Source organism: Ischnura elegans, chromosome 3 (assembly GCF_921293095.1).
Source record: "Ischnura elegans chromosome 3, ioIscEleg1.1, whole genome shotgun sequence".
Lineage (NCBI taxonomy): Eukaryota > Metazoa > Arthropoda > Insecta > Odonata > Coenagrionidae > Ischnura > Ischnura elegans.
This window is the reverse complement of record NC_060248.1, coordinates 102,770,651-102,795,036: the sequence shown is the minus strand read 5'-3', so window position 1 is coordinate 102,795,036 and position 24,386 is coordinate 102,770,651. Positions and strand designations below refer to the sequence as shown.

General features: G+C 37.1%; 1 protein-coding gene across 2 annotated transcripts in view; it reads right to left on the bottom strand.

Moving 5' to 3' along the window:
* LOC124156267 (prolow-density lipoprotein receptor-related protein 1) overlaps positions 1–24,386 on the bottom strand; it is a 217,868-nt gene that overhangs the window by 21,161 nt on the left and 172,321 nt on the right. For both annotated transcript variants that reach the window (XM_046530694.1, XM_046530696.1), the window contains exons 55-65: positions 24,154–24,315; positions 20,496–20,648; positions 19,172–19,296; positions 14,850–14,993; positions 13,946–14,047; positions 13,522–13,665; positions 12,480–12,802; positions 11,133–11,417; positions 10,038–10,306; positions 3,388–3,566; positions 366–589 (exon numbers count right to left, since the gene is read on the bottom strand). In XM_046530694.1, coding sequence (XP_046386650.1) covers positions 366–589; positions 3,388–3,566; positions 10,038–10,306; positions 11,133–11,417; positions 12,480–12,802; positions 13,522–13,665; positions 13,946–14,047; positions 14,850–14,993; positions 19,172–19,296; positions 20,496–20,648; positions 24,154–24,315 — 2,110 coding nt within the window. The remainder of the gene's footprint in view (positions 1–365; positions 590–3,387; positions 3,567–10,037; positions 10,307–11,132; positions 11,418–12,479; positions 12,803–13,521; positions 13,666–13,945; positions 14,048–14,849; positions 14,994–19,171; positions 19,297–20,495; positions 20,649–24,153; positions 24,316–24,386) is intronic.

The following is a 24,386-nucleotide window of genomic DNA, read 5'->3' as shown; positions in this document are numbered from 1 at the left end:
AAGTAAACAGCTATGTATGGAGCACTTTTTTTTCAGAAGCAATGAGATGATCCATATTCTATCAGGAGTAGGAATAAAAAGCACCCAAGCTTAATTGAACTCAACATAATTCAGATACACTTAGTGCAATGGGGCCACTGTTAGTGAACATTAAATATTTTGCAGTCAAATGGTATTTAATAAAAAATTAATTGCAATGTTTTTTGATGCCACAGAATCTTCAGGCAACAATGCTTTCTGATGAAGTTATCAAAGATTACCAAAAAAGTAGGCCATTCACAACATTTAGAACTCATTCAATTTAACCCTCAATTATAACTAACATAAATCATACAAATTCCACAAACACTTGAGAGCTATCTCACCTTGAGAAAATCTCTTCACTAGCTGCCGATCTTTTCCCTCCAGGTCCACACTTTCAATGGTATGAGCCTTTGGATCAGTCCAATATAGGCGCCTTGCAGGGTAATCTATAGCTAACCCAGTAGGCCAATACACTCGTGATTCAACTAAAGTCTGGCGTCCAGTTCCATCCATTCGGGCAACTTCGATTCTTGCATTGGCTCCCCAATCTGACCAAAACATCTGCCTACAAAGTTAAAGGCAAGATTTTTTTCCATATTAACTACCAAATCACAAATCATTACTATGAAGACCTTATAAACAGCTCCAAAACCACCCAAATATGTAACATGTGTGAAGGTTTTAGGTAAATTACACAAATTTTAAATAAAAATTCTGGCCAAAATTTTGATGGGCCACTTAAAATATTCAAATTCACAAAATTAAACCCGATATGCATTTGTAAAGAAAAAATCTATGCCTTAAAACAGTAAGGTATAATAAGAACTGATGACATGAAACTGAAGAAAATGCTATTCCCTTTATCAAATAAGAATATAACTATTTAGCAAAGTTAAAATACATTCAATATTACTCTTGATAAAATTCCATTCAAGACCATCACATGAAAGAGTTTTTTGTTTCAGTTCTCAAAAATGCCATTGTAGACATAACACTTTCTTCAACTTAAAATGGTGTGTTCATCATTACGAGAGAGTAGATTGTATAAAAAATATTCCAGTTGTCTGTGTCAGGCAGAAGTCAAAATGCACTCCGTTAGATCTAATGAAATATATATGTGCAGGTCACCTGACAGTTTAACGAGAAGATCCTAAGTTTTACGATGAAATTGGCCAAAAGAATATGAGAAATTTAGGAAACTAAGAAATATCAGTCAACAGCTGCTTTATTGTGTCATCCATTTGAGTACCACAGTCAACCACCAGAAACATCCAAGGAAAGTCTAAGACTCATGGCAATGATTAGGCCAGTCATGTTTGAACATTCTTTTATATACATACTTCTTATGCCTTACACAAAGGAGAATGCCCGAGGAAAAAACCATCTATTATCATGGGCCTAATTTTCCCAAATACAGCGGAACCTGTTTAGTACGTTTCTGAAGGGACCACAAAAAATGAACGTACTAACCAGGAAAACGTGCTAACGAGGAAAGTAATAAATAGCAGTCGGGGTAATTGCAATCTGTGGAAAAGTCGTCATAATTACAATTACTATCGGTAGTTCTCGTAGGATCGCCTTCCTGAACTCTTTTCACCTTTAAAATAAAGAAAATGGGCGCTAGAATGAAAAACAATACCATGTGAGTAAAAATCACGATGTTTCATAGATTTCCCGAAGACAGTTACATGAAAACGGCGTCTTTCTCCCGTGATTTATCCTATAATGTATTTATAGAAAGAGGACAAGTATAGCTAAGTCACTTCTTTTTTGTCACAGCATACTCGGAGAATATAAAAACAACCCTGAGTATGTCAACGGGTTGTTTTTAAACATCATAAAAATTGGTCAAAATTATATTAACCTTAAATTACGGCAACAGCCGTACACATACACGCTTCTGGAATAAAGCCATATCGATTGTTATAGCGATCGATATATCGAATAATAACACGCAAGATTATTAGATTACGACGTAATTACAAGAAGATTTTATATTATACAGTTGAAATTTACTTTAAAAATTTGTTTAATGTCGTCTGCTTTCGTGCCGAGATTAAGTATTTTTAAGCTAAGCTTCGCGTGGAGATTCAGAGCATCGTCTGCTCCCGCAGCAGTAGTCAAATACGCACGTACTACGTAGCATTGACGTCGTGCAGTACTGCTTTAGATAAAGTGGGAATTGAATAAGACTCATTTCTTCATCATGATAACTCGTGTAATAGCAATAATTGCCCACTCGTGAAATTTGTGCGCAGTGGGCACTCCGGAGGCAACAGAAGGTGAGGAGCTCGGGGTGGGGAAAATTGGGGCTTCTCATTGGCTGCAGTTTTGCATAGTCAGACATTCCTGATAAATGGCCATATTTTATAATTCATTGCGTCATAACAATTGAGAAATGCATTTGGATAACTCACGGTCGAAGAAAGATATGTGGAATGAATGCAAGAATTTTAATGGCTAGTTATAGTAAATTAAATCATGAATTCGGAGCTTTACGACACAAGAAAATACTGGAGAACGAATTGCGGGTTGCGTCACGGCTAGCAATTGAGCGTACTAACCAGGAAAGCGCAATTTTTTCAAACGTACTAACCAAATACTTTTACCTGTATTTTGTTCCGTTGGTACCGGGACCGAGAGAAATCGTCGTACTAAGGAGGAAAACGTACTAAGGAGGAACGTACTAACCAAGTTCCACTGTACCTCCAAGTTGAGAAAGAATAAAGTTTTTACTTATGTAGAGTTTAGCCGGTAACTATATAAGTGTCACCAATGTTTCATTTAACCTCAGATTCCTCAGAATACAATGTGAGACAGTTTTGATCAGCGTGCTCGCATAGACAATAGAATTTTCCCCAACTCCATTTCTCCTGAGCAGAGGCGGCAAAATCACACAGAATAAAACAATGCATGGAACTGTAGCCCTATGTACAATCACCAGCGACTTTATATGCGTGCTAGGGATGGACGGATCCAGGTTTTTTTTTGGATCCAGGTCTGGATCTGATCTTTGATTTCTCGAGTCAGATCTTCGGATATTTTTCCGTATCCAAATGTATTTTTAATTACCTGCTATAAAATGAAGTAATTATTCAAGTTTCTTATGAGTCTTCAACTGTATATCATTTTACAATTTTTTTTACAAAACCTTTACTTTCAATGAATGAACAGGGTTAAAATTAGTTTCCTCACCAATTACTTCGATAGTGGTTCTTTTTGGTTGCATATGCACCAGATGAACTGGTGGAACTGAGAACCAAAAAAATGAAACAACCCATCCCTGGAGTAAACACAGCTTCAAACATGATACATACATAATTTATCTGCTTTATGCGTAAGCTATATGATAATTAAACATACCCTGATTCTGGATCAACCACAATGTCATGAGGCTGATCCATTTGGGTTGAAATCAATGTCCTTTTCTTGGTCCCATCAAAGGTCGCAATAAATATAGAGTCCTTTCCAGCATCAACCCAGTACAGAACCTTAGCAATCCAGTCCACAGCAATTCCTCGAGGCTGCCCAAGATTGGTCATCTGAAAGGAATTACATAGCAATAATTATAGTCAAGAATGCCGAAGTTTTCGAACATTATGTTGTACATCGCATTCCAGTTATAAGCATACCACCATTAAGAGTGTCTACACATGCGGTGAAGCTCTTACAGTAGTTATAACAACTTACTGAAGTTTATTTTCCTAATCTTGAGATTACTTTATTCATTCTACTGAAGCCAGTATTTAATAATATTACCCTTAGAGCAATCAAAAAATTGTAGATGCATAAATATGGGATATTTCGAGTCTACAGGTAACTTAACTGATGAAAGTTCGATGTAGACCATAAACATACGCAATGTATACTACCAATGCCTTCTTAAGCTAATAAGTCCTGGTGCTGGAGGTTTGGCGACACTGGAGGTAGTCCGGCACATTGTGATAGTTTGTTGAGTTGCCAGCAGTTGTGAGAGCTTTGTTTATGATACGTGTTGGTTACTTTCAATTGAAAGCAAAATATCTGGTGATAGAGGCTCGGAGGCCCTCATATTTTGCATTATTTATAATATTAACATCTGAGTAAGCACATACAATATAAAACTGGAGCAGTTAAACCAAAAATTTTATAAAACCCAAGTAACATTGAAGTAGCAGTCTGAGTCATGGCCGTTGGAGGTAGATACATTGATTGTAAGTTGATGTTATTGACGGCTCCTCATTCATTTATGTAATTAGAACAATGTTGATGTTTTCTAATGTCCACTATGCTTTAATATTTAAATTATTACTATTACACATTGCTGCAAGTAGACTATTGCCTGGTGGCAGCATTGGATGGATACACACGAATAACAGATGTACCTATCTAATACAAAGTTAAGAAATGTAAAAGACACACATGGTAAAAAATAATACATTAATTCTAATCAAAAACTACTAAGAATTTAACATTGTATCAATAAACCAATTTCTAACAATCCATTAAATACATTAATTCAACTATAATACAACTAAAAAATGAACATTGACCCAATTAACCCAATTTCACACTCTCCCTTTTAAACCATTATGTGATTAATCAATAAGTGATGAACACTTCTTCCTAAAAATTTTTGCATCTGCAGGGAAGATCTTCAAAATAACTTCAGGCAGGTTGTTCCACTCCTTTATTCTCCTTTGTAAGAAGGATTTTTTCAAAATGTCTGTTTTCTGTTTTTTTAACTTAATTTTGAATTTATAACCTTCCCTTCCCATGTAGCAGGGTGAGTCCAGCTTCAGACCTATTTCTTTTCAACCCTGCTCATTTGCAAAGGCTTTGTACACCCCGCATAGCCTATTTATGGTTCTTCTCTCTTTAAGATGTTTCCATCCTAAGCTCCCTTGCATAGCTGATACACTTTCCCCCTTCTATGTTTCCCTAGAGTATAACTGGCTGCCTTTCGATGAAATTTTTCAAGCTTTAAAGATTCATTTTTACAGTAGGGATCCCACACCGAAGTTGCATATTCAAGTACAGGTCGAACCATGGTCATGTAGGCCATTTCTTTGGTTTCTTTTTTGCTCTCTTTTATATTTTGCGTGACCCAATGTAGGGTTTTAAATGATTTCCCTACCACCTGATCAATATGCATTACCCAATCATGATTAGATGTGAAATTATCCCCCAAGTATTTTAAGTCACCAACTTTGGAAATATTTTCCCCGAGCAAGCTGTATGACCCATTATCCTTGTTTCTCCTTCTCGTGAATGTAATTTGCTTGCATTTTCTCATATTCACATCCATTTTGTTGGAGATTATCCATGAAGTTATTTTATTTAGGTCATTTTGAAGGATACACTGGTCTTCACAGCTTTTGATCCTTCGGTAAATTATGCAATCATCCGCAAAAAGGGTATTTTGGAGTCAACTCCCACATGGATGTCATTAATGTATATTAAAAATAATAGTGGACCTAATATGCTTCCTTGCAGGACCCCTGATGTTACTGCTATCTCCATATAATATCCTTCACTTACTCTTACCCTCTGAGATCTACCTTTCAAAAATTCCGTAATCCTTACTTTAATCCTATCATCTATCTGTAGCCTACTTATTTTCCCTATCAATTGAACATGTGGCACTTCATCAAAACATTTTTTGAAATCAATGATCACCGCATCAATTTCACTGCCTTGATCCAGGACTTCCACAATGTCCTACGATAACCCTAGTAACTGGGTCTCACAAGAAAAGCCCTTCCTGAACCCGTGCTGATACATGAATAACCAATGATTTGTGGCTCAAAATTTGCACAAGTACCTAGCGATAACTTTTTCTATTAATTTACACACTACTGACGATAGGCTTACTGGTCTATAATTATCTAATAGCACCTTGACCCGCCCATTTTGGAAAATATTCTCTTAGCATGTTTTTAAAACCCGTCACATTTCCTTTTTTATAGTTCCAGATGAATTTTTCTACTTTTTTTCTTTGACTTAGTGGGTGACCATTCTAGCTTAATAGAAACCACCAAGTGAACACTTATACCCGGTATTATTTCAAAGCTTTGAACACCCTTAAATGGCCTAATAAGGAACACATCTAATATTTTACTTCCTCTCATTGGTCCCTTCACAAGCTGCTCAAATCCCTCTACATAAACTAGTCTATTTACAAGTTACAATAACTTCATCCATTTCTTCATAGGTAACAGAAAATTTGTTGTTTAGGACTGCTTGTGCTTGTATTGGTATGGTATTTGGAGGAGGCGAGCGACAGCTGAGGTCATTTGCGCCATGAGGGAAAGGGTAGGAAAGGAAGGGTGGAGAGAAACCTGGCGTCGGCATTAGCTTGCTCTTAACGAAAGGCGCCAAGGGGACCACGGCTTAACGTCCCATCCGACGGACGGAGTGTTGCGCTTGAAATGTCCTCCACACAACACTCAAGCAGGGATCGGGCAGTCTCTGAAAATTCTCTGCCACTGCCGGGATTTGAACCCGGGCCCGCCGGGTGGGAAGCCAACACTCTAGCCACCACACCAACCCGATCCCCTAGCACTTGTATTATTATGAATACCAGTGAATACAACTTTAGCTCGCTGCTTGGATATTTCTGCTAATATCTTTTGTGGCAAAATAGTGTTATTTGGAACGCGACAACTCCTGTTAATCTACTGCTGGTAATCACAGTGCCAGTGGTTGTAATGCACAAAGTTTGACAAGGTTGAAAAACATTGGTCAAGAGTTGTAATAATCTGTGCTCCATTGTGATTGCATTGTAAAGTGTGCCATTTCGCAATCGATAAATGTCTGACATTAATGTAAAAATTGTCAGTGGCGTGTTCACCTCCGTTGTTAACCGTGGGTATGACATTTCACAATCAAGCTATCAAGATCAAAGCTGTGTGTGAAGTTTGTTTTTATAATATATCAATGAATAGCAGTGAGAAAAGTCACCTGTTTAGATTTTCCAAGAACAAAGGGCATCAGCTTGTCAGTCCCACTCTCATTGCAGCATAAGAAAACTGTCAGCCTCTCTTTGTTTAATTTTCCACCGAAACATTTTTCTCCTTTAAATGCATATGTTCGATCTGGTAATAAATTAAAAAATAAACCACTCTCATGGGCACTATTAATGTCATCGGGGCTGTAACCTTCTAACTTTGGCAGGCTTCTATTTTTCCAAGTTTCAACGACACCAAGGTTAACACTGGCTGCCTCACCTCACACGCATCTGTAAACTAATCCATGTCTCTTTTTAAAACCACCGATCCAGCCATTGCTTGCACCATTTAAGAAGAACATCTTTGAATTCTGGAAATTTCCCATCACGAATGCGCTTCCGCTTTTAGTCACACTGACTTAGGATTTTTTCACCGTTTCTTACAATCGTGCTTAGTGTGGATGCAGGAATTTTTAATCTTCGCGCTAATTCCACTCACTTTATGAGAGGATTTCGGTCCACTTCCTCGAGAATTTCAATCTTTTCTAAAGTTGTAATCTGCCTCACTATTCGTTTTCACCCCATTTAAATTGTAATTTAACTGCCCTCGCTATGATAACTTGTGCAATAGCAACAACTGCCCACTCGCAAAATTTGTGCAGTGTGTGGCACTCCACAGGCAACAGAAGGTAAAGGAGCTCGCAGTGGGGAAAATTGGGGCTTCTCATTGGCTGCAGTTCTGCATAGTCAGACATTCCCGAAAAATGGCCGCATTTCATTATTCATCACTTTCACACATTTAATTGAGAAATGCATTTGGATAAATCACGGTCATACAAAGAGAGATGTGGAATGAATGTAAGAATGTCAATGGATGATAATAATAAATTAAATCATGAATTCACAGATTTACAACCAAGGGTTGTAAACCTCTGAATTCATGATTTAATTTATTATTATCATCCACCAAGGGTTGTAAACCTCCAACTTCTGCATAACCTGCTGGTTAAAGCTTCCTGCTAAGATATGTCAACTCGTAATTGGCGATGCCGAAAGAGTGCTATTTTCCACCAGAAAATCCTTAATTAAGGGAAACTACGCTTTTATCCTTTATGATATGCTATTTTCATTGACCTTAGGTACGCGTGAGTTGCCTATATTGGAGGATACAAACTAATCTAAGGTAGAGTTTCATTTACCTAATCTTCATTTCTCTGCAGCTACACCAGTGTTTCTTATGACTATTCTTATTATTTCTTTTGACACCAGAAAGCTATTTTTGGCACAAAAAAGGTAGAATGCTCAATGAAAGGTAGAAAGTGGTCAAAAGAGGGAAGAAGAACTTGAGAAAAACTATGAGAATGGCGAAACGTTCGTCTTTTCTTCATCTCTAAGGCAAAATATTTGATTGGTGCACTTAATTGTATTTTTTATAGAGAGAATGACATTTTCGCATTACAATAAGCTTTCTAAAATCAAATCTTACCCATTCTTTGATTTTTTAAATGGCCTAAAGGTAGATTTCAATTTCTGAGGCGTAGAAACGAAAATGGATATTGCAGTAACATATGCTATATGTAAAAAATATTTTCACCTTTTTAGTTTATTTTACGTAAGAGGAACGATATAAGCATTTTCTTACATAAAAAATAGAGATGGATCGAATAGCAGATTTCTCGAACTCCAATATCAAATTCGAATATTAAATCATTGCTTGAATATTCTAATACCTCGAGTACTAGAATTGCTCAAAGCATATATTTTTTTTTCTTCTATTTCACTTGAGAAATGTATCAATAAAAAGGATATATCAAATACATTTTTAAAATAAACTTTTATGTTTTGAATAAATTCCCCACATTGATTGTTGTTGCTTCACATCAGCTATTTTCGGTTGCACTTTTCCTATGGTATATGTTTTTGTTGGGTGACTTTGTTTAGATAGACTTGTCATCTCCAAATCCAACTGATTTTTTTATCATCTCAACTTTATTTGAACCTTGGAAATCACTGATTTTAAATCGTACATCAAGAATTGTGGCGAAAGTAAATAATTGTTCTTTTTCCAGAAATTAATACCAACTTTTACTGGAAAACAGCAAATCATTGACGAAACCTTGTAGATGACTATGCGAAAACTTCTTAGTTTCTAGGAAATTAATAATGCTATTCACAAGAGGGATAACTTAAAAAACTGTGACTGCACTTCCACCAGCAAGAAATGTTGCCCACTGGAAAGGGGTGGTGTCTGCATAGCTGACGTAATTAACTTGAAAGGCGCGCAGCGCTGCACTTTATGAAAAACATTGTCATTAAAACACATAGTAAGCCACTTGATGTCATGTCTATACAAATTATTAAAAGGTGCCATGGCAAAAAGTCATCGCATCTGAAAGAAGCCTCAAGGTAGCACTGCGTGTATTTCACGCCGGCGTCTCGCCGGGCCGGATTGAAATGGGCGCCTTGGTTACCGTCGACAACACCGTGCCGTCAACTGCGTGATTCGAGTCGTTTTGAGCAGTGAATGATTTCCTTCCATCAAATTTACTTGCACATTTTCTTAATTAATTTCTTAAATCATTAAATACCTGCACATGAATGATATATATTTATTGTAAATTTTATGGTTAAATTTTATTCTTTCAAGGTGTAAGTAAAATATATATATATATATATATATATATTATATGTTATTATGATTATATATATATATATATATATATATATATATAATCATAATAACATATAAAAGAAATTGAAACAAAGATAGAGAAACATAAATACAGGACGATGACACACTGTGGCGTGGAGATGGAATGAAGGCCGAAAACACATGGAAAAAAGTTCACCTGAACCGGGAATCGAACCACGGACCTTCTGCTTTCCGGGCAGATGCTCAGACCACCGAGCTATCCAGGCTAATCTAATCTCCAGTGTTTTCGGCGGGGGTTTATACACCAATATATATATATTTTAAAATATAAGAGCTGTTTTACCTTTCGTTTAATTGTACATAAAAACTACAGGGTATAAAAGAATTTTATAAGTAAATATTAAATTGATACCACATTTAAAAAAAACTTACCAAGACATCAATGACTTGGCGCTTTACACGAGGTTGCTGGATAGGCGTTTCAGGTGGTAACCTCAAGCGTTGTATTGTTTTGTTATGATGGTCAGTCCAGAAGACCAAATGTCCTTTTGGGTCGAAGAACACATCCACAGACTCAATCTTATATGTAGGGAACAATTGTTTCTCCAGAAATTGATTTTCACCAGTGCTTTCACCAGGTTTGTATGGATTAAGTCGCCTAAGCTCTGCTTCACTTGCAATCATAAGATAGGCAGGTTTTCCTACAGAAATGAACAAAATTAAAGATTCATACCATACATTCTCATAGGAGCACAAATGAGTGATACTCTGTAATGATTTGGCATGGTGAAAAGTTATTCTCAATAAATTCAAGTCAAGGTAAATATCATGATCAAAGAAACACACACTTGAGAATGTGAAACTTCTTTAGGAAAAGACCCCAAGGCTTTTAAGTTAAAAAATAATAAGAAAATTACCGCATCTTCAATAATGGTAACACAGCAGAGTAAAAGATGAAAAAATGTTTTTGAATATTGATGAAATATGATATAAGTAATTAATTGTTGAAATAAAATTATTTTAATTTTATTTTAACAGTTTTAAAATCCAACCTAATATATTCTGTATTCTGTCCAGGTGTACACATTATATATTTCACTGTAGCACGTAAAATCAAGGCACTCAAATATTACCATCATGCAAATCATAAACTGAACCCAATAGTGAGCAGATATCCACCATTCATTGGATTAACACATTCAATGCGGGCCCGAATTTCATGAACGTCATCAGAATCGGCCGATAAAATAAGAAAGAAAAATAGAAAGAGGTTTTTGCACCATAACCAAATTTGTACTGCTATTTACAAATGGCGCACATGGGTCGAAAGAGGGAAGCTTGCTGAAGGCCAGGCTTGGACGAGACCATGTCAATTGATGTGCTCCACGCTGAATGTGTTAAAAGAGTTGATTAAAACAAAAATATTTTGCATGACACTAAAAAAATAGATTATTTTTAACATCACGCATGAATGATGCAACAAATTCTACCGGGAACTATGAAGGTTTTTCTACACCTTTAACATACCTTCTGCTGTGCATGATCCTGTTGCACGACCAGTCATACCCCATCCATGTGTGTACCCTTGAGCACACTTACAAGTGTAACTACTTCTACCTTTTTTCTCCACACATGTGTGTGAGCATGCTCCAAAAGTGCAAGGTGACAGAATGTGCGTTCCAGTGGATGGGCAGTTTTCTTCATCACTGTTATCCTTACAGTCATTTTCAGAATCACATTGGAGAGAACTGTCAATGCAATTGCTGTTGTTGCAAAGAAAATGCCCTTCTGGGCATAACGATTCCACCAAACCTAGTAGAAAAAAAATTAACGTTGAGTGTTAGCAAACAGAATTCAACTATACAATCACATCTCATTTACTACAAAATCAATAAAATTAAAATTGCCAAAATTCCTAGGAAAATGGAACAGAAAATTATATACTTGATGGAATGGACTATTGGCATTACCGTTTCTTTGACATTTGAAGTAAAATATTTCCCCTAGACTTCCATTTTTTATCATTTAATTTGAAAAAAATCTTCTGTGGCAGTACATTTGGATTTTTTGTGAATTCCTGTTTGAAAGTCATAATTTTCAGCATAAATAACTTTGAAGTTGAGATTTCAGGCAATTTCGAAAGCATATGGTATACTGAGAGCCATCAAGCTTCCATTAAAAAGCCCTCCGCCACTTCCCCTTTTGGTGGACACCGACAAGAAATTCCTATTGGATAACTTATAATGGCCAAGGACAAAAGGCAAGGGGTCCTGGGCATTTATTTGAAGTCATTGTTGGACTGCCACTTCGCTTCCCTAATTCTTCAGCCTAGCCTCCTTCCATTAATCTCTAGGACTGAATGAAAGGTTAGTGAGCAAGAAAGAGTGTAGCCTTTTAACACAAGCAGTCTTATTTCACAATACAGGGAATTGAATCCAATTTTTGTGAGAAAAAATTTATCAGGAAGACACCTTCAAAGAGTAATTCTTATGATCTTCAGCAGGCAGAAGACATAAATTCATAACTTGGACATTTTCACCAGAGCAATGTAAGTTATTATTATCAAGGAAACAGAGCTGTTCCAAATAACGAACTCCTTTGGTCTTCTCTTTGTGGCCATTAGATTTTAATCGTAACACCAATCTATCAATCGATATTGCCCATATTTAGGCAAAGTTGAAGACACTCCTTGAGTTCAAAAGTTATTACCTAAACTAGTATGCAATATTTGATAGCGAATTTTCACTTTTGGGACACTTTTTGCCTGATTTTGCTAAATTTGTGTGCCTATAGATTGGCCTAATTGCACTAAAAAGGCTCATGTCTCTAAATATTTAATGAATACTTGGAACCAAATATGAAAAGGGAACTTACAGAGATGAGGATGCTCATCAGAATTGTCCCCACAATTATCAACACCATCACAAACAGAGGAGCGGGGAATGCAATTATGGTTCTGGCACCTATGTCTCCCAGGTGGACAAGGCAGTGTTGCACACATTAATCTGGATTCATCAGATTCATCACCACAGTCATCATCACCATCACAAAGCCATGCACGACTAATACAGTCGCCATTTTTGCAAGAGAAATCTCCAGTTGGGCAAGATAAAGCAGTTCCATTGGCTGAATTCCGAGGGCAGTTAACCTCATCAGACCCATCCATACAGTCTGTATCTCCATCACACCACCACTCCCTAAAAATAATATAATATAATATTGAAACACATTAAATATACTGCAATAGAAGAGATGCATTTTAGAAATGTAATGGTCTCTGAATCTTGAGCAAGAAGGTTGAAATTTGAAATGGCCACATTGAGGTAGTGTCAGGCAGCTCAGAAGCACCATTACCACTAAAATGTTTTCTTTCCACCTTTTATTAGATTATACCCGATGCATATAATGCCTGCACTAAATAATATACATAAATGCATAACCTTATGTAACTACAGTGAAATCGTGTTAAAGTGAGTACTCTGGAAAATCAAGACAGCCTTGCAAATGCTAGCACAAGAAATATCTATATTACATACAGTTACAGTCCCACTAAGAATGAATTTCCTTAGCATAACATGTTTTTGAAACTTTTAAGTAGAAGTAACCTGCGTATAGAACTGATTTTACTCCTGAAAAGTTAGTTAAGCTATTTTTTATTTTGTACAAGGTTCATTTCTTATTTTTTTATTTTCCAACATCCAGTAAACAGCACATAGAGGCCTTTACTATGGAGGATAAACAAAGCATGACACAAACACCCATGCCCTGGATAGGGACCACCTGCCCAGGTCAGATTCGAATCTGCGACCTGTGGTTTGGCAGGCAAGGACTTCACCCTAATGCCACCGAGGCCTGCAAATAATAATATGAATATGAATAATTATGAATATTTGATAATATGAAAAGATGAACTCACTTAAATATGCAATACTGAGGCCTAAGACATTGAAATTCATGCTCTCTGCATGTAGTGTTACAGTGAGCTTCATCACTCAAATCGTCGCAGTTGTATTCTCCATCACACTGATGTATTCCTCGAATACAACGGCCATCAGCACACCTGGAAAGAAGAGGAAATGACTTGAAGCAAGATCTTTTTAGAGCAACACTAGCCTATTGTACAGTACTGCAATGCAACTTAAGTCTCTTCAACTAAAAATCAGTAAAAGTGAATCAAGGCACCATAGAGAATGGTTCGAAGTCAAATTGGAAAAGCTTCTCAATTTCTGCCATGTAAGTTATCTGTGTGACAGCATTTCATACATATTCACCAATAATGTTTTACAAGTAAAATGATTTAATATTAAAAAGTGAAAATTAAAAGCAGACAAAATAAATACCTGAATTCAGATTCACTGCAGACTCGTGAAACACAGCCTTCTTCGTCTGAATTGTCACCACAATCATTGTCATAATCACATCTCCATCTCCCAGGAATACATCTGCAGCAAAAAAGAGCACTAATGAACAACAAGACTAAAGTAGAACACTCATCTAAAAACCTAAGTTATAGTGGTTTCAATCAGTTCTGAGATTTATGTAGATTATTAAAATCAGGAACTCCACACTTATGCTTTCCAATAGTGGCCAGTTGGGAAGTGTTTTGCCACATTGTACACCATCCCGTATAAAGCCACTTTTGTGATCCAATATCTTACCCAAACTAAGATTAGCAAATCATTACATTTTTGGTTTTATATAGCATATATTTGATGAATATTCATACTTGGAGAGAAAATTTTGAGCCGCTATAATAAGAATTGATTTAATTGAAGTTAGTTTTGGTCAAACTCTATTCCCTTTCCTACTTTTCAAGTCATTACCAATGCAATATTGATGTTCATAATTCTTTTATAAAATAGTGCATAGAGAATTTTTATTTTGAATTTGCCTTATTTCTACAATATAATCACCATAGCCCTATGCAATATTGCTTTCCAGATATTGAATTAAGTAATACAATCAAATCACAAAATTTCCAAGTGGGTTGTATCTTTTGTAAGTAATGATTCCAATTATGATAGTGATTGAAAAGGGAATAAATAAACCAAAATCTATCCTATATTTTTGGTGGAAAGTAATAAAATATACAAATGAAAGTAGAATGCTATCATACACTTTGAACTATTTTCATTACAAAGCCCCCTAGAGATGAAGAATGGTTCTAATCAATACAAATAAAAGAATAGCTAGAGAAAATAACAATTTCAAATGTCAAATCCTGAATACCAATTATCTACTTACTTGTGGTTATTACACTTGAAATAGGTGGATTCACACGTATGATATTCAGGCATACTGCAATTTTTAGGCTCATCCTCCCCACCTGAGCAATCATGCTCCCCATCGCATTTCCATGTCAATGGAATGCATCGACCAGAATCGCATCTGAAAATATAAATTATGCATGAGCAAAGAAAAAGTTAACTTTTCACTAAAAAAATAAGTCCTGGGCATCATGTTTTCAGCACAATTTACAAGTTAATAACAAAGATATAAAGGTTCACATGAAGTCTAATGGACCATTTTGCCGCCGTTGTGATAACAACACAAATTAAAATCATTACACATACTGGTAAGAACCCTACATCAAAAACAATTACTATTATAGATACTTGTTGCCCATAGCTTCATATGTTTCTTGAAAACTATAAGGTAACTAATGCAGACATTCTTAATGATCTAATAAAGGTGTTGCATTGGGTTTGGCTTTACAAGCAAAATGATACCTTAATCATGTACATTAAATGGAATGAAAAAGGTAACTCCAGTAGACTCTCCTTAATACGAACAACGTTATTAAGAAGTTCTCGTTATTACGAAGCAAATCCTTGGTCCCGGCGAAAAGGCTTATCCAAGCTATAGTAAAAGAAACGTTATAGCAAAATTTTTGTTTTTACGAAAATACGAACCTTAGTCCCGGTCCCGGCATTTAGGGTGGATATTCACTACGCTGAGTTATAATAATAGCGCCGTGTTTAAGTTCTTCTCGTGTACTGTGTCCAAGAACATCAATTATGGTTCTTTCTTAATTGTACACGCAACATCACATAATAAGTTTCATTCCTGTGGAGTCATGGTGACCATCTCGTAACCACTCGTAAATTGGATATACAGTTAGTCCTCTTCCTACACACATTTGGTTTACAAATTTTCAGAGATACGAGCATCCAAATTTTTCAAATTTCGAATTTGGCGCCTTTCGATTAGGCCGATGCTTCGTGGTTTGGCTTGGCGTAGAGGAACTCTCACTTTGGGCACAATCTGAACAAAGTATCATTGAATCCGGTGTGAATTTAGGAACTGTTCAGCGTTTCGCCCGTTCTTCCTTACTGCGAAGAGTGATTTTTTTCGGCTCCGGCTATGTCGCACGCCCAGCTAGATTAGTTCGTAATATCGTGAGCTAGGGCACATTGTGATGCAATGTTGCATTTTGTAGGATAACCGTACTTCTCAATGCAATTTCATACAGTCCGTTCGGTGAGAGTCGCCTGATGACGGCACAATAGGAGGGGTGGATAACCCTACGCCAGCATGGTTTACAGCCAATCGCTGTCCTCAAAACGCACCCTCGCCTTGACTCTCAACGTTGTCAACTGCATAAGGTGCACCGAAATAAGGCTGATCCTCAAAAATATCCTTTCTTCGAATCACCAAAACAAGTGATTCTTCCTCTGGTTCCTTCACGCGTGGCGTCCCTTCCGCATCCTTTCTTCGCAGAACCCTCAGTAGGCGTTTCCCTTTCTTAGCTGGCAACCTTGCTTCCTACCCCAACCTAGACAATTCTGTGTCATTGGACAACTCTCGGCGGCCGTACTGTAGGTTTATCAACTTAGGAACAAGGTCTTGGAACGCATCCAGTTCGTATATCGGACTTCCTGTATTTGGGAAGATATCAACCCTCGATTGCGTCGTGCCACATTCTTCTGTTGAAAAACTGAAACAAATTTTCCTGGTTAAACCTTTTTCCACGTAATTTAATCATGTTTATTAAATACTGTTTCTTCCCATGATACCTAAAAGAAAATTTGATACGAACTACTTTATTACGAACCTCCGGGTTTTCGGTCCCAAGAACTTCGTAATAACGAGAGTCTATTGTATCCATTTCCAAGTCTTATTTATCCATTTTCTTGTCAGGGAATACTAAGGTAATCATATAGTTTCAGTTGAATTGATGAGAGGCATTTCTTGTCATCTAATACAAAACTACCAATGGAGCCATTGATACTTAAAATAAAATTTCAGTAGAGTCAGGTACAAAAACAATAAGCTACCAACTGTCATATTACAGTAAAGCCTTCGTAAAACGAATGTGTTGGTACCGGTAAAAACCAAGACTTTGCTGTTAGGGGTTTCATTGAATAAAAACGTTATACGCTTTGTGTCGTTGCAGGGGCATCCATGCTTTCCGTGTGCTCTAAAGCTCCTGGATATATCGACCAATTTCAAAATGTGGGTCCTTCCCCCATCAACTGAAAAAGTCGGCCTGATGGATGGCGAGCCTAGTGGTAGGTTCACACGCATTGCATTTATGCTTAAGGCTTGATGTTGACGAGATAGGTTCAAGTCTAGCGCTGCTTTTGAGACTATCATACAATGTCATGAGTGCAATTGATGAATCGTAGCAAGGACACTCCATTTAAGGCCTTTTTACACAATACATAAACCCATACGAGTCATAATGTATGAACGCGAGAATGAACACGAGAATGAACACGAAACGTACCGTACGGTTGAGTTGTTGCATGTTGAGTGGTTACACTTGTAACCACTCAACTTGTGCGAATGCATGAACAAAAAATTGAACCTATTTTAGCTTGGTTCAAACATTCATACATGCTCTGTTTTGGTCTAAAAAAATCATTCACGCAAACAGGCATTAACTTGTACATATATAGTTTAAACAGGCTTTTAGGTGAGTTAAGTGTCGCGGATTAGGCTCACTTTTGGTTACATTGAAATTTCTCTAATAAGGTATTTAACCAGTGTTATTGATCAGGCTTATCTTCTTTTATATATATTATGCTTTTAGTATCATCAAGTTTTCACTCTGCAGATTTCCTCTAAAATGTTTCTATATAAAGAAATAAGACTGTACAGGCTTCCCCGAGTTACGTAAGTCGAGACTTACGTAAATCCGTACTTACGTAAGCGATAACCGTATTTCAAATGATTACGTTAATCTTCGAATGCGACCGCGAAGAAGCAGATATTCGCTCGTACAAACTATGGTAGAAAAAATATCGAATAGTTATCGAGTTTTTTACGTGTTAAAAATAACAAAGTGTCCCATTTTTGTCATTCCTCGAAGGAATTTTCATTAATTTCTGTAGAAAAATCGCTTATAAATCCCAAGTCAGCAATCAACGTAAAAATTTGCAGTTCTAGCGATGGATGTGGTTGCGCTCATTCCTGTACGATACAACTTGTTTTACAGCATGCACACCCGAACTCCGACTTTCAACTATTTAAAAATTGTATCCTTAAGTTTGGACATTTCCATCTGTGGAATTAAAATAAAATGAAGTTCAAGCAGAAATCCTTATTGCGGAAAATAATTGTTTATTACCCACGTAACGGCATTGAAATTTTGAGTGTTGGCAATGAACGCCGCGAAAAAGTTAAGAAAAAGTTGACACACGATATTAATTGCGTAATTGTTTACATGTTTCTGGCAGAAAATTTTATTAAGCTGCATTTTCTCGTTCTCTCGTATTGTGTGCAACTGTAAATGAATATTGCGTCATTGAATGCTTTTCCCCACTAACTTTGTTGCACGTTAATGACGGAGTTGGCTGAATAAAAGCTCACTTTTAATTAGCTTCGTGCTTTGGAAATACTCTTCGATGTTTCCAGCAAAGTAAATATTCAAATGATGATATTTTCACGTTATTTTATTGAGATATGAGAGAATGAAAGTATGTTTCCGTGCGTGAAAGATTGAGTGTATGTGCGTGTGAATGTATCTAAGAATAAAGTAAGTTACTGGTATTTTTTGTGTGTTATTTGCTGTAATCCTCGACACCCTTTCTATGTGTATTAACTGTGACAGTGAAACCACCAGATTCATCGATCAACGTAATATATAAAAGACAGAAGATATAGTGATTATAGGTAGGTAGACGATGCATTCTTTGGGCCCTTAGATCGCAGTATAACATTATGAATCAATTTAAGTATTCAGTTTAGTAATGTAGCGTTTAGATACCGTACTTCCCCAAATCCACGCGATCGGTCAACTCTGGGAATAATATTACGCATTTTGATTGGCAATGCTCGAGATGCAACTCTCAGACTATATTAATGTTTATCGATTTTGTATCTAATAACGTAAGAATACGTGGTAGAGTTCATGAATATCGCAGTGAATTGAATGAAACTTCACCGAGAATTTACCGCGTATTTCTCCGCTGAGAATTTCACCGTGCTGATCGCAATCTCTGAAGCACTAACGCAAAGGTTCGACTTACGTAAATTTCGACTTACGCAGAGTCTGCCGGAACGCATCTCTTACGTAACTCGGGGGATGCCTGTAGTTAAAAATGTACAACAATTTTCCTTACCTGAAGTGATCTGCGGGACATTTTCTCACTTGGCATGCAGGAGTCTCATCTGTCCCGTTAGGACAATCATTATCCCCATCGCAAACCCACACAGATGGAATGCACTTTCCATTTTGGCAACTGAACTGGAAAGTAAAATTGGGAAAATATAACATAGGCAAAAAATAGGCCAAATCGGTAGAAATATAATGCTCTCAGTGTTTAAGAGCAATACATACACAAGAAACTCATTATTTCTTTCGCAAATCTTATGCTTCCAAGCTTTTTGATGTCCATGAAGGTCCCATTATTAAAACAATATGCTGTTGTTCTGCTCTAATTCAAAGTCTGGTGAATAGGGTAGAATATCTAAATGAAGTCGTAGGGACCCAATTTTCCAAACTTGGTAAATCAGAGGGTTTATATGAGAGGTTGTCTTCGGTGTGTTGCAAGTTGGAAGCATTTTCCACCCACCAGACTAGAGATTACCCTTAAAATATCATCACACTCCCTTTATATAGCCAGTATTTCAGTAAATATTCAGGATAAAATTGATATATACCATGTTAAAAATGCAATGAAAATGGCAATAAATTATCCGACCATTTCATGATCAGCAACTCCCACAGATCCCACACACCCAATACACCAGCCCATTTCCCACTGTCCCTTGCCTCCTTCCTCCTCCCCATGATATTATTTCCAGGCTTGGGCCCATGAAATTATTTTTTAATAAGGGTAAGAACCAAAACAGTTTTCTGGGGTTTGATGGGGGAAGGAGAGGATTCCATAGAGACCTGACAATGCCAGCTGGAAGACAGGCAAAACTGTTGTCTCACAAAATGCATCAATACAGCCTAAACCCAAAGAAAATAAGGAAATCCACAGAGAGTTTGTCCACTTTCGTTGACAATGTTGCTAACTCTTTTTGATTGGCCAGTGAGACAGCTCCCTCCATTTTAGAGAATTAACAAACCACTTTGTCTTCACATGAATTTTCACTCAAAATGACTCCAGGGCAATGACTATGTACTTCATAAATCCATGAAAAGGAAGTTTTGCAAATCAGAGGTTCTTTAGTCCTGCCTGATTGGGCCAGAGAGATTCGTGCATAAATAATGTCACTTCATAAAGTGGAAGTTCGTAAATGGGTGGTTCTCCTGCACGTCAAATGCAAGTCTCGTGAGGTATTCATTACATATCATTATGCATAATGGAATTTTTCCCATTTTAAACAACTCCCAGAATTAAAAAGTTCAATTACACAGCAATAGGAAAAATGTTCCGCAATTGACATAGAAAATATTTTGAATTGAAAAATAATCTGAAAAAATATCTGTCTTACATGACTTGGAGGGCATGTTTTATCAGGGCAGTCATGCTCATCCTCTCCACCGGGGCAATCCAAGTTTCCATCACAGTGCTTGCTCTTTGGTATGCATTTATCTTGAACAGTTTCATTTCCATGACACTTGAACTGTGTGTTGAGGCAGATATGCTATCCATTTAAGAAAAAAAGAAAGATAAATAATAACACTTGCAGTCACACTATGGCTGAACATGATATAAAAAATATATTGCATATATAAACAAGTATTCTAACAAGTATTCATAAAAATTAAAACCAGAAAGAGTATCTGATAATTTGAAAGAGCATCATCAAGAATCACAAAGAATTACTACTGGAATAGGAGAACCAATACCATTTAATAATAATAATAATAATTTTTATTCATCGAACTGGCCACATTCAAATCAAAGTGAATAGATAAATTACAATAATACAAATTACATAAATTCATTTAAATAGTCGCTAGTATCATAATAGGCTTTACCTGCTAAAAAATTGCGTAAATTAACCTTGATTAGGGAAGGGGGACAACTTTTAAATTCAGACGGAAGTTTATTGAAAATAATAGATGGAGTGTGATGAGGTCCCTTGAGAGCTAGAGATAGATGGTGACTTTTGAGGTGAACTTCACCTTTTGAGCGAGTGTGGTAGTCATGCCATTCATGATTCCTTGGAAAATGCTCAGGATGCATTTTAACAAAATGGCACAGTTCAAGATAAAAATGGAAGAAAGTGTTAATATTTTTAGGTCCGAAAAGATCGGTTTACCAGGAGTCCTCTTAGGCACTCGAACCATAGCTTTTATTGCCTGCTTCTTTAGAGAAAATTATATTTTTGCATGGTTTGAGATTCCCCAGAACATAATACCATAAGATATATAAGTAATGTAACAGTCACCGTTTGGCGGGTGACATTACGGGTTGAATGGATGCTTTGAGAGAGGGAGAGCTTTACCTCATGGTCAAGCAGAGGTTTATTTTTTTGTATATGTGTGTGTGTGTGTGTGTGTGTGGATTGTTCCTGAGTGCGAGCGAACGATGTGAGCATGATTCATTTCCCCCCCCCCCCCCCCCCCCACCTTCAATTCCCGCTTTCCCGAGTCCCCGTGTTGTGAAACGAACGAAGACACTTTACTTCTGCACTGTCCTTACTACATTGGACTTGCATGTTATAACTGCAAAATACATCTCAATTGTAATAAGTAAGAGATTTTACTTTTACTGATTTTTCCCATGTGCTTTATGTCTGATAAAATTATATGTATCATTTTGACGTGCCCTATATTTGCTTTTTGCAAATCATTAGGAAAATAAAGATATTATTATTAGAGATGTGCGAATAGTATCCGCGAATACTCGAATACCTCGAATAATAGAAAGTATTCGATATTCGAGATCTCGAATAGTTATGCCAAAGGTACCGTCTCGAATACCTCGAATACTTTGAATTTCGCGTCATACACTGTCGCTCGCACGTCGTTGGTAGTTGACTCGGAAAAATGAGAACTCTAGTCGTCTCCTGCACGCAGCGCCGTTTTAGGCAAGCTGACGAAATACATCAAATTCACGGGTTCAAGCAGTGAAAAGAGTTGGACGTGGGGAACCGAAATTGATCGGATGAAAAAAATCCGAAAATCCCAGGTGTCCCCTATCCTCAGTTCCGTGGGATAGCAACATTGGCGCTTTTCCCACGATCCGCTATCTCCATCCATTCAGCGTTCGCCCCACCCCCTCAGACGATTTCCTCTTCCCCGAAAACAAAAGAAAGGTCCCGGCTCGTGCAGGGATCGTATTACGAAGACCTCAGCTTTGAAAAAAATATCAAGTTACCGGAAAATAATAGAATCGTGTTTCACCCTTCCCTCTTTCTCCCCACTGACCATTTTCCCGCATCCATCTTTTGATAAAATGAGAGGAGGTGTTTGACGTGTGTCCTTTGTGGCTAATAATGACAGGCACTTATTTTGAATCTTCCCCAGGAGATGAAACTACCATAGGGAGGAACTCAGTGCCGTGGGATAGTGACATTGGCGCATTTCCCACGATCTGCTATCCCCCTCCATTCAGCGTTCGCCTCACCCACTCTTGACGATTTCCTCTTCTCCGAAATCAAACAAAAGATCCCAGCTCGCGCAGGGATTGTATTACAAAAAACCTTAGCTTCAAAAAATATCAAGTTACGCGAGAAAATAAAAACGTGTCTCGCACCCACCCCCTTTTCTCACCCACTGACCTTTTTCTACCTACCTGCTTCGAATTTCCCCCTTTCTCGAGGTCAACTGCTGCATGAGTCATCTACTAGCCGGAAAGGTGTCTAACAAAGACTTTCGGCAATTGTTATTACACCTTTATTGGATTGAAATATTAGTAATGTGCGCGTAATTTAAAAAAGAATAAGACCAAACACGACATATTTCTGACTTTATTTAAGCATTTTGCGCAGGAAAATAAATACCGGGAAGAAGAAGAAGAAATACGACGGAGGCGTAATGCTCAAATAGGGTGGTTTCCTATTATTTTTTATTGCCTAAATCGCAATATTAATACTCCTGAAGTACGTATTTAACGCTTTTAGAGTTTTATAAGACGATATCTATTTTTCGCGATTAAATTAAAAGTGAAAATTTTCAAGCGCGCGAAAACGCGACGGGTAAGTATGAATGCAGGGAAAAACTCTGCGTGACATCGTTCTGGTTCCCGCTGCCGCAAGTGAGGTGACCTTGGGGCGAGGCTCTGAGCGCTATTACGACGCAGGATGCTAGCAGGTAGCCGAGTGCCATGCTAGGTGGTAGCGCTTGGCTTAAATAGGATTATTAATACCTTATCAAACAGACTGTGTGATTATTAAGACATGTTTCCCTGGGCTCTGTGCCTCATGCATGCATTGGTAACCTCAGACGATGTAAAACACCGATCCTCTCGAGTAGAAACTAGGTCCCTGTGATGTCACGTGGAGTGGCATCGCATAGGCGCCAATCTGGCCTTTTTCAAATGAGGTAAAATTGAACATTGCCATTAGTCTAAACCGGTATTTCTAGAACGAAATAATTTGTATATTATGAATACACTAATGGTGGGTAACGAATCACAATCAATACCTTTCGTTTTCTTTAATGAAGGAAACTACCCTATTGTTTACATAAAATTAAAATATTCCATTAATCAGCTAAATTCCTGTTTTAATCCTTTAAAGGCAATCACAATTACTCGCCAAAATCTTGGGTTTCCTGCTGCGTAGGCGACCTAGTCCAACATTTTCACATTCATCGTTTAGTATTCGAGGTATTCGAAATTCGAGGTATTCGAATATTCGAGCAATGATTTAATATTCGAATTCGATATTCGAATTCGAGAAATCTACTATTCGACCCATCCCTAATTATTATTATTAATAAATCGATACCCAGAGAATATCTATAGAAAATTGCTTTTTGTAAACCCGGGCCATGAAAGCATAACATTTTTCATTCACAAACACTCCAATTTTAGAAAAAAATGCATCTTAAGACACCTGAAACTTACAATGTCTCGTGATTGGCTATGATGAAAATATCCACTATGATCTAGTACAACATAAAGCACTAATTTCATTACAATTCAACTTAGTTGCTTCAAAAATAATATTAATTATACAAATAAAGACTATACTTTACCTTATTACAGTCCCTTTCATCTGATCCATCACCACATTCTGACTCCCCATTGCATAACTGAGAAGGGTGGATACAAACTACGTTATCACACTGAAACTGTCCGGGAAGGCAAGCAAACCTTCGACAATCACTGGGCTCATCTGATCCATCTCCACAGTCATCCTAAAATGATATCAATTCATCATTAGTTGTGGTAAATAGTAACTATGAGTCTGATAGATGATTCCTGATCA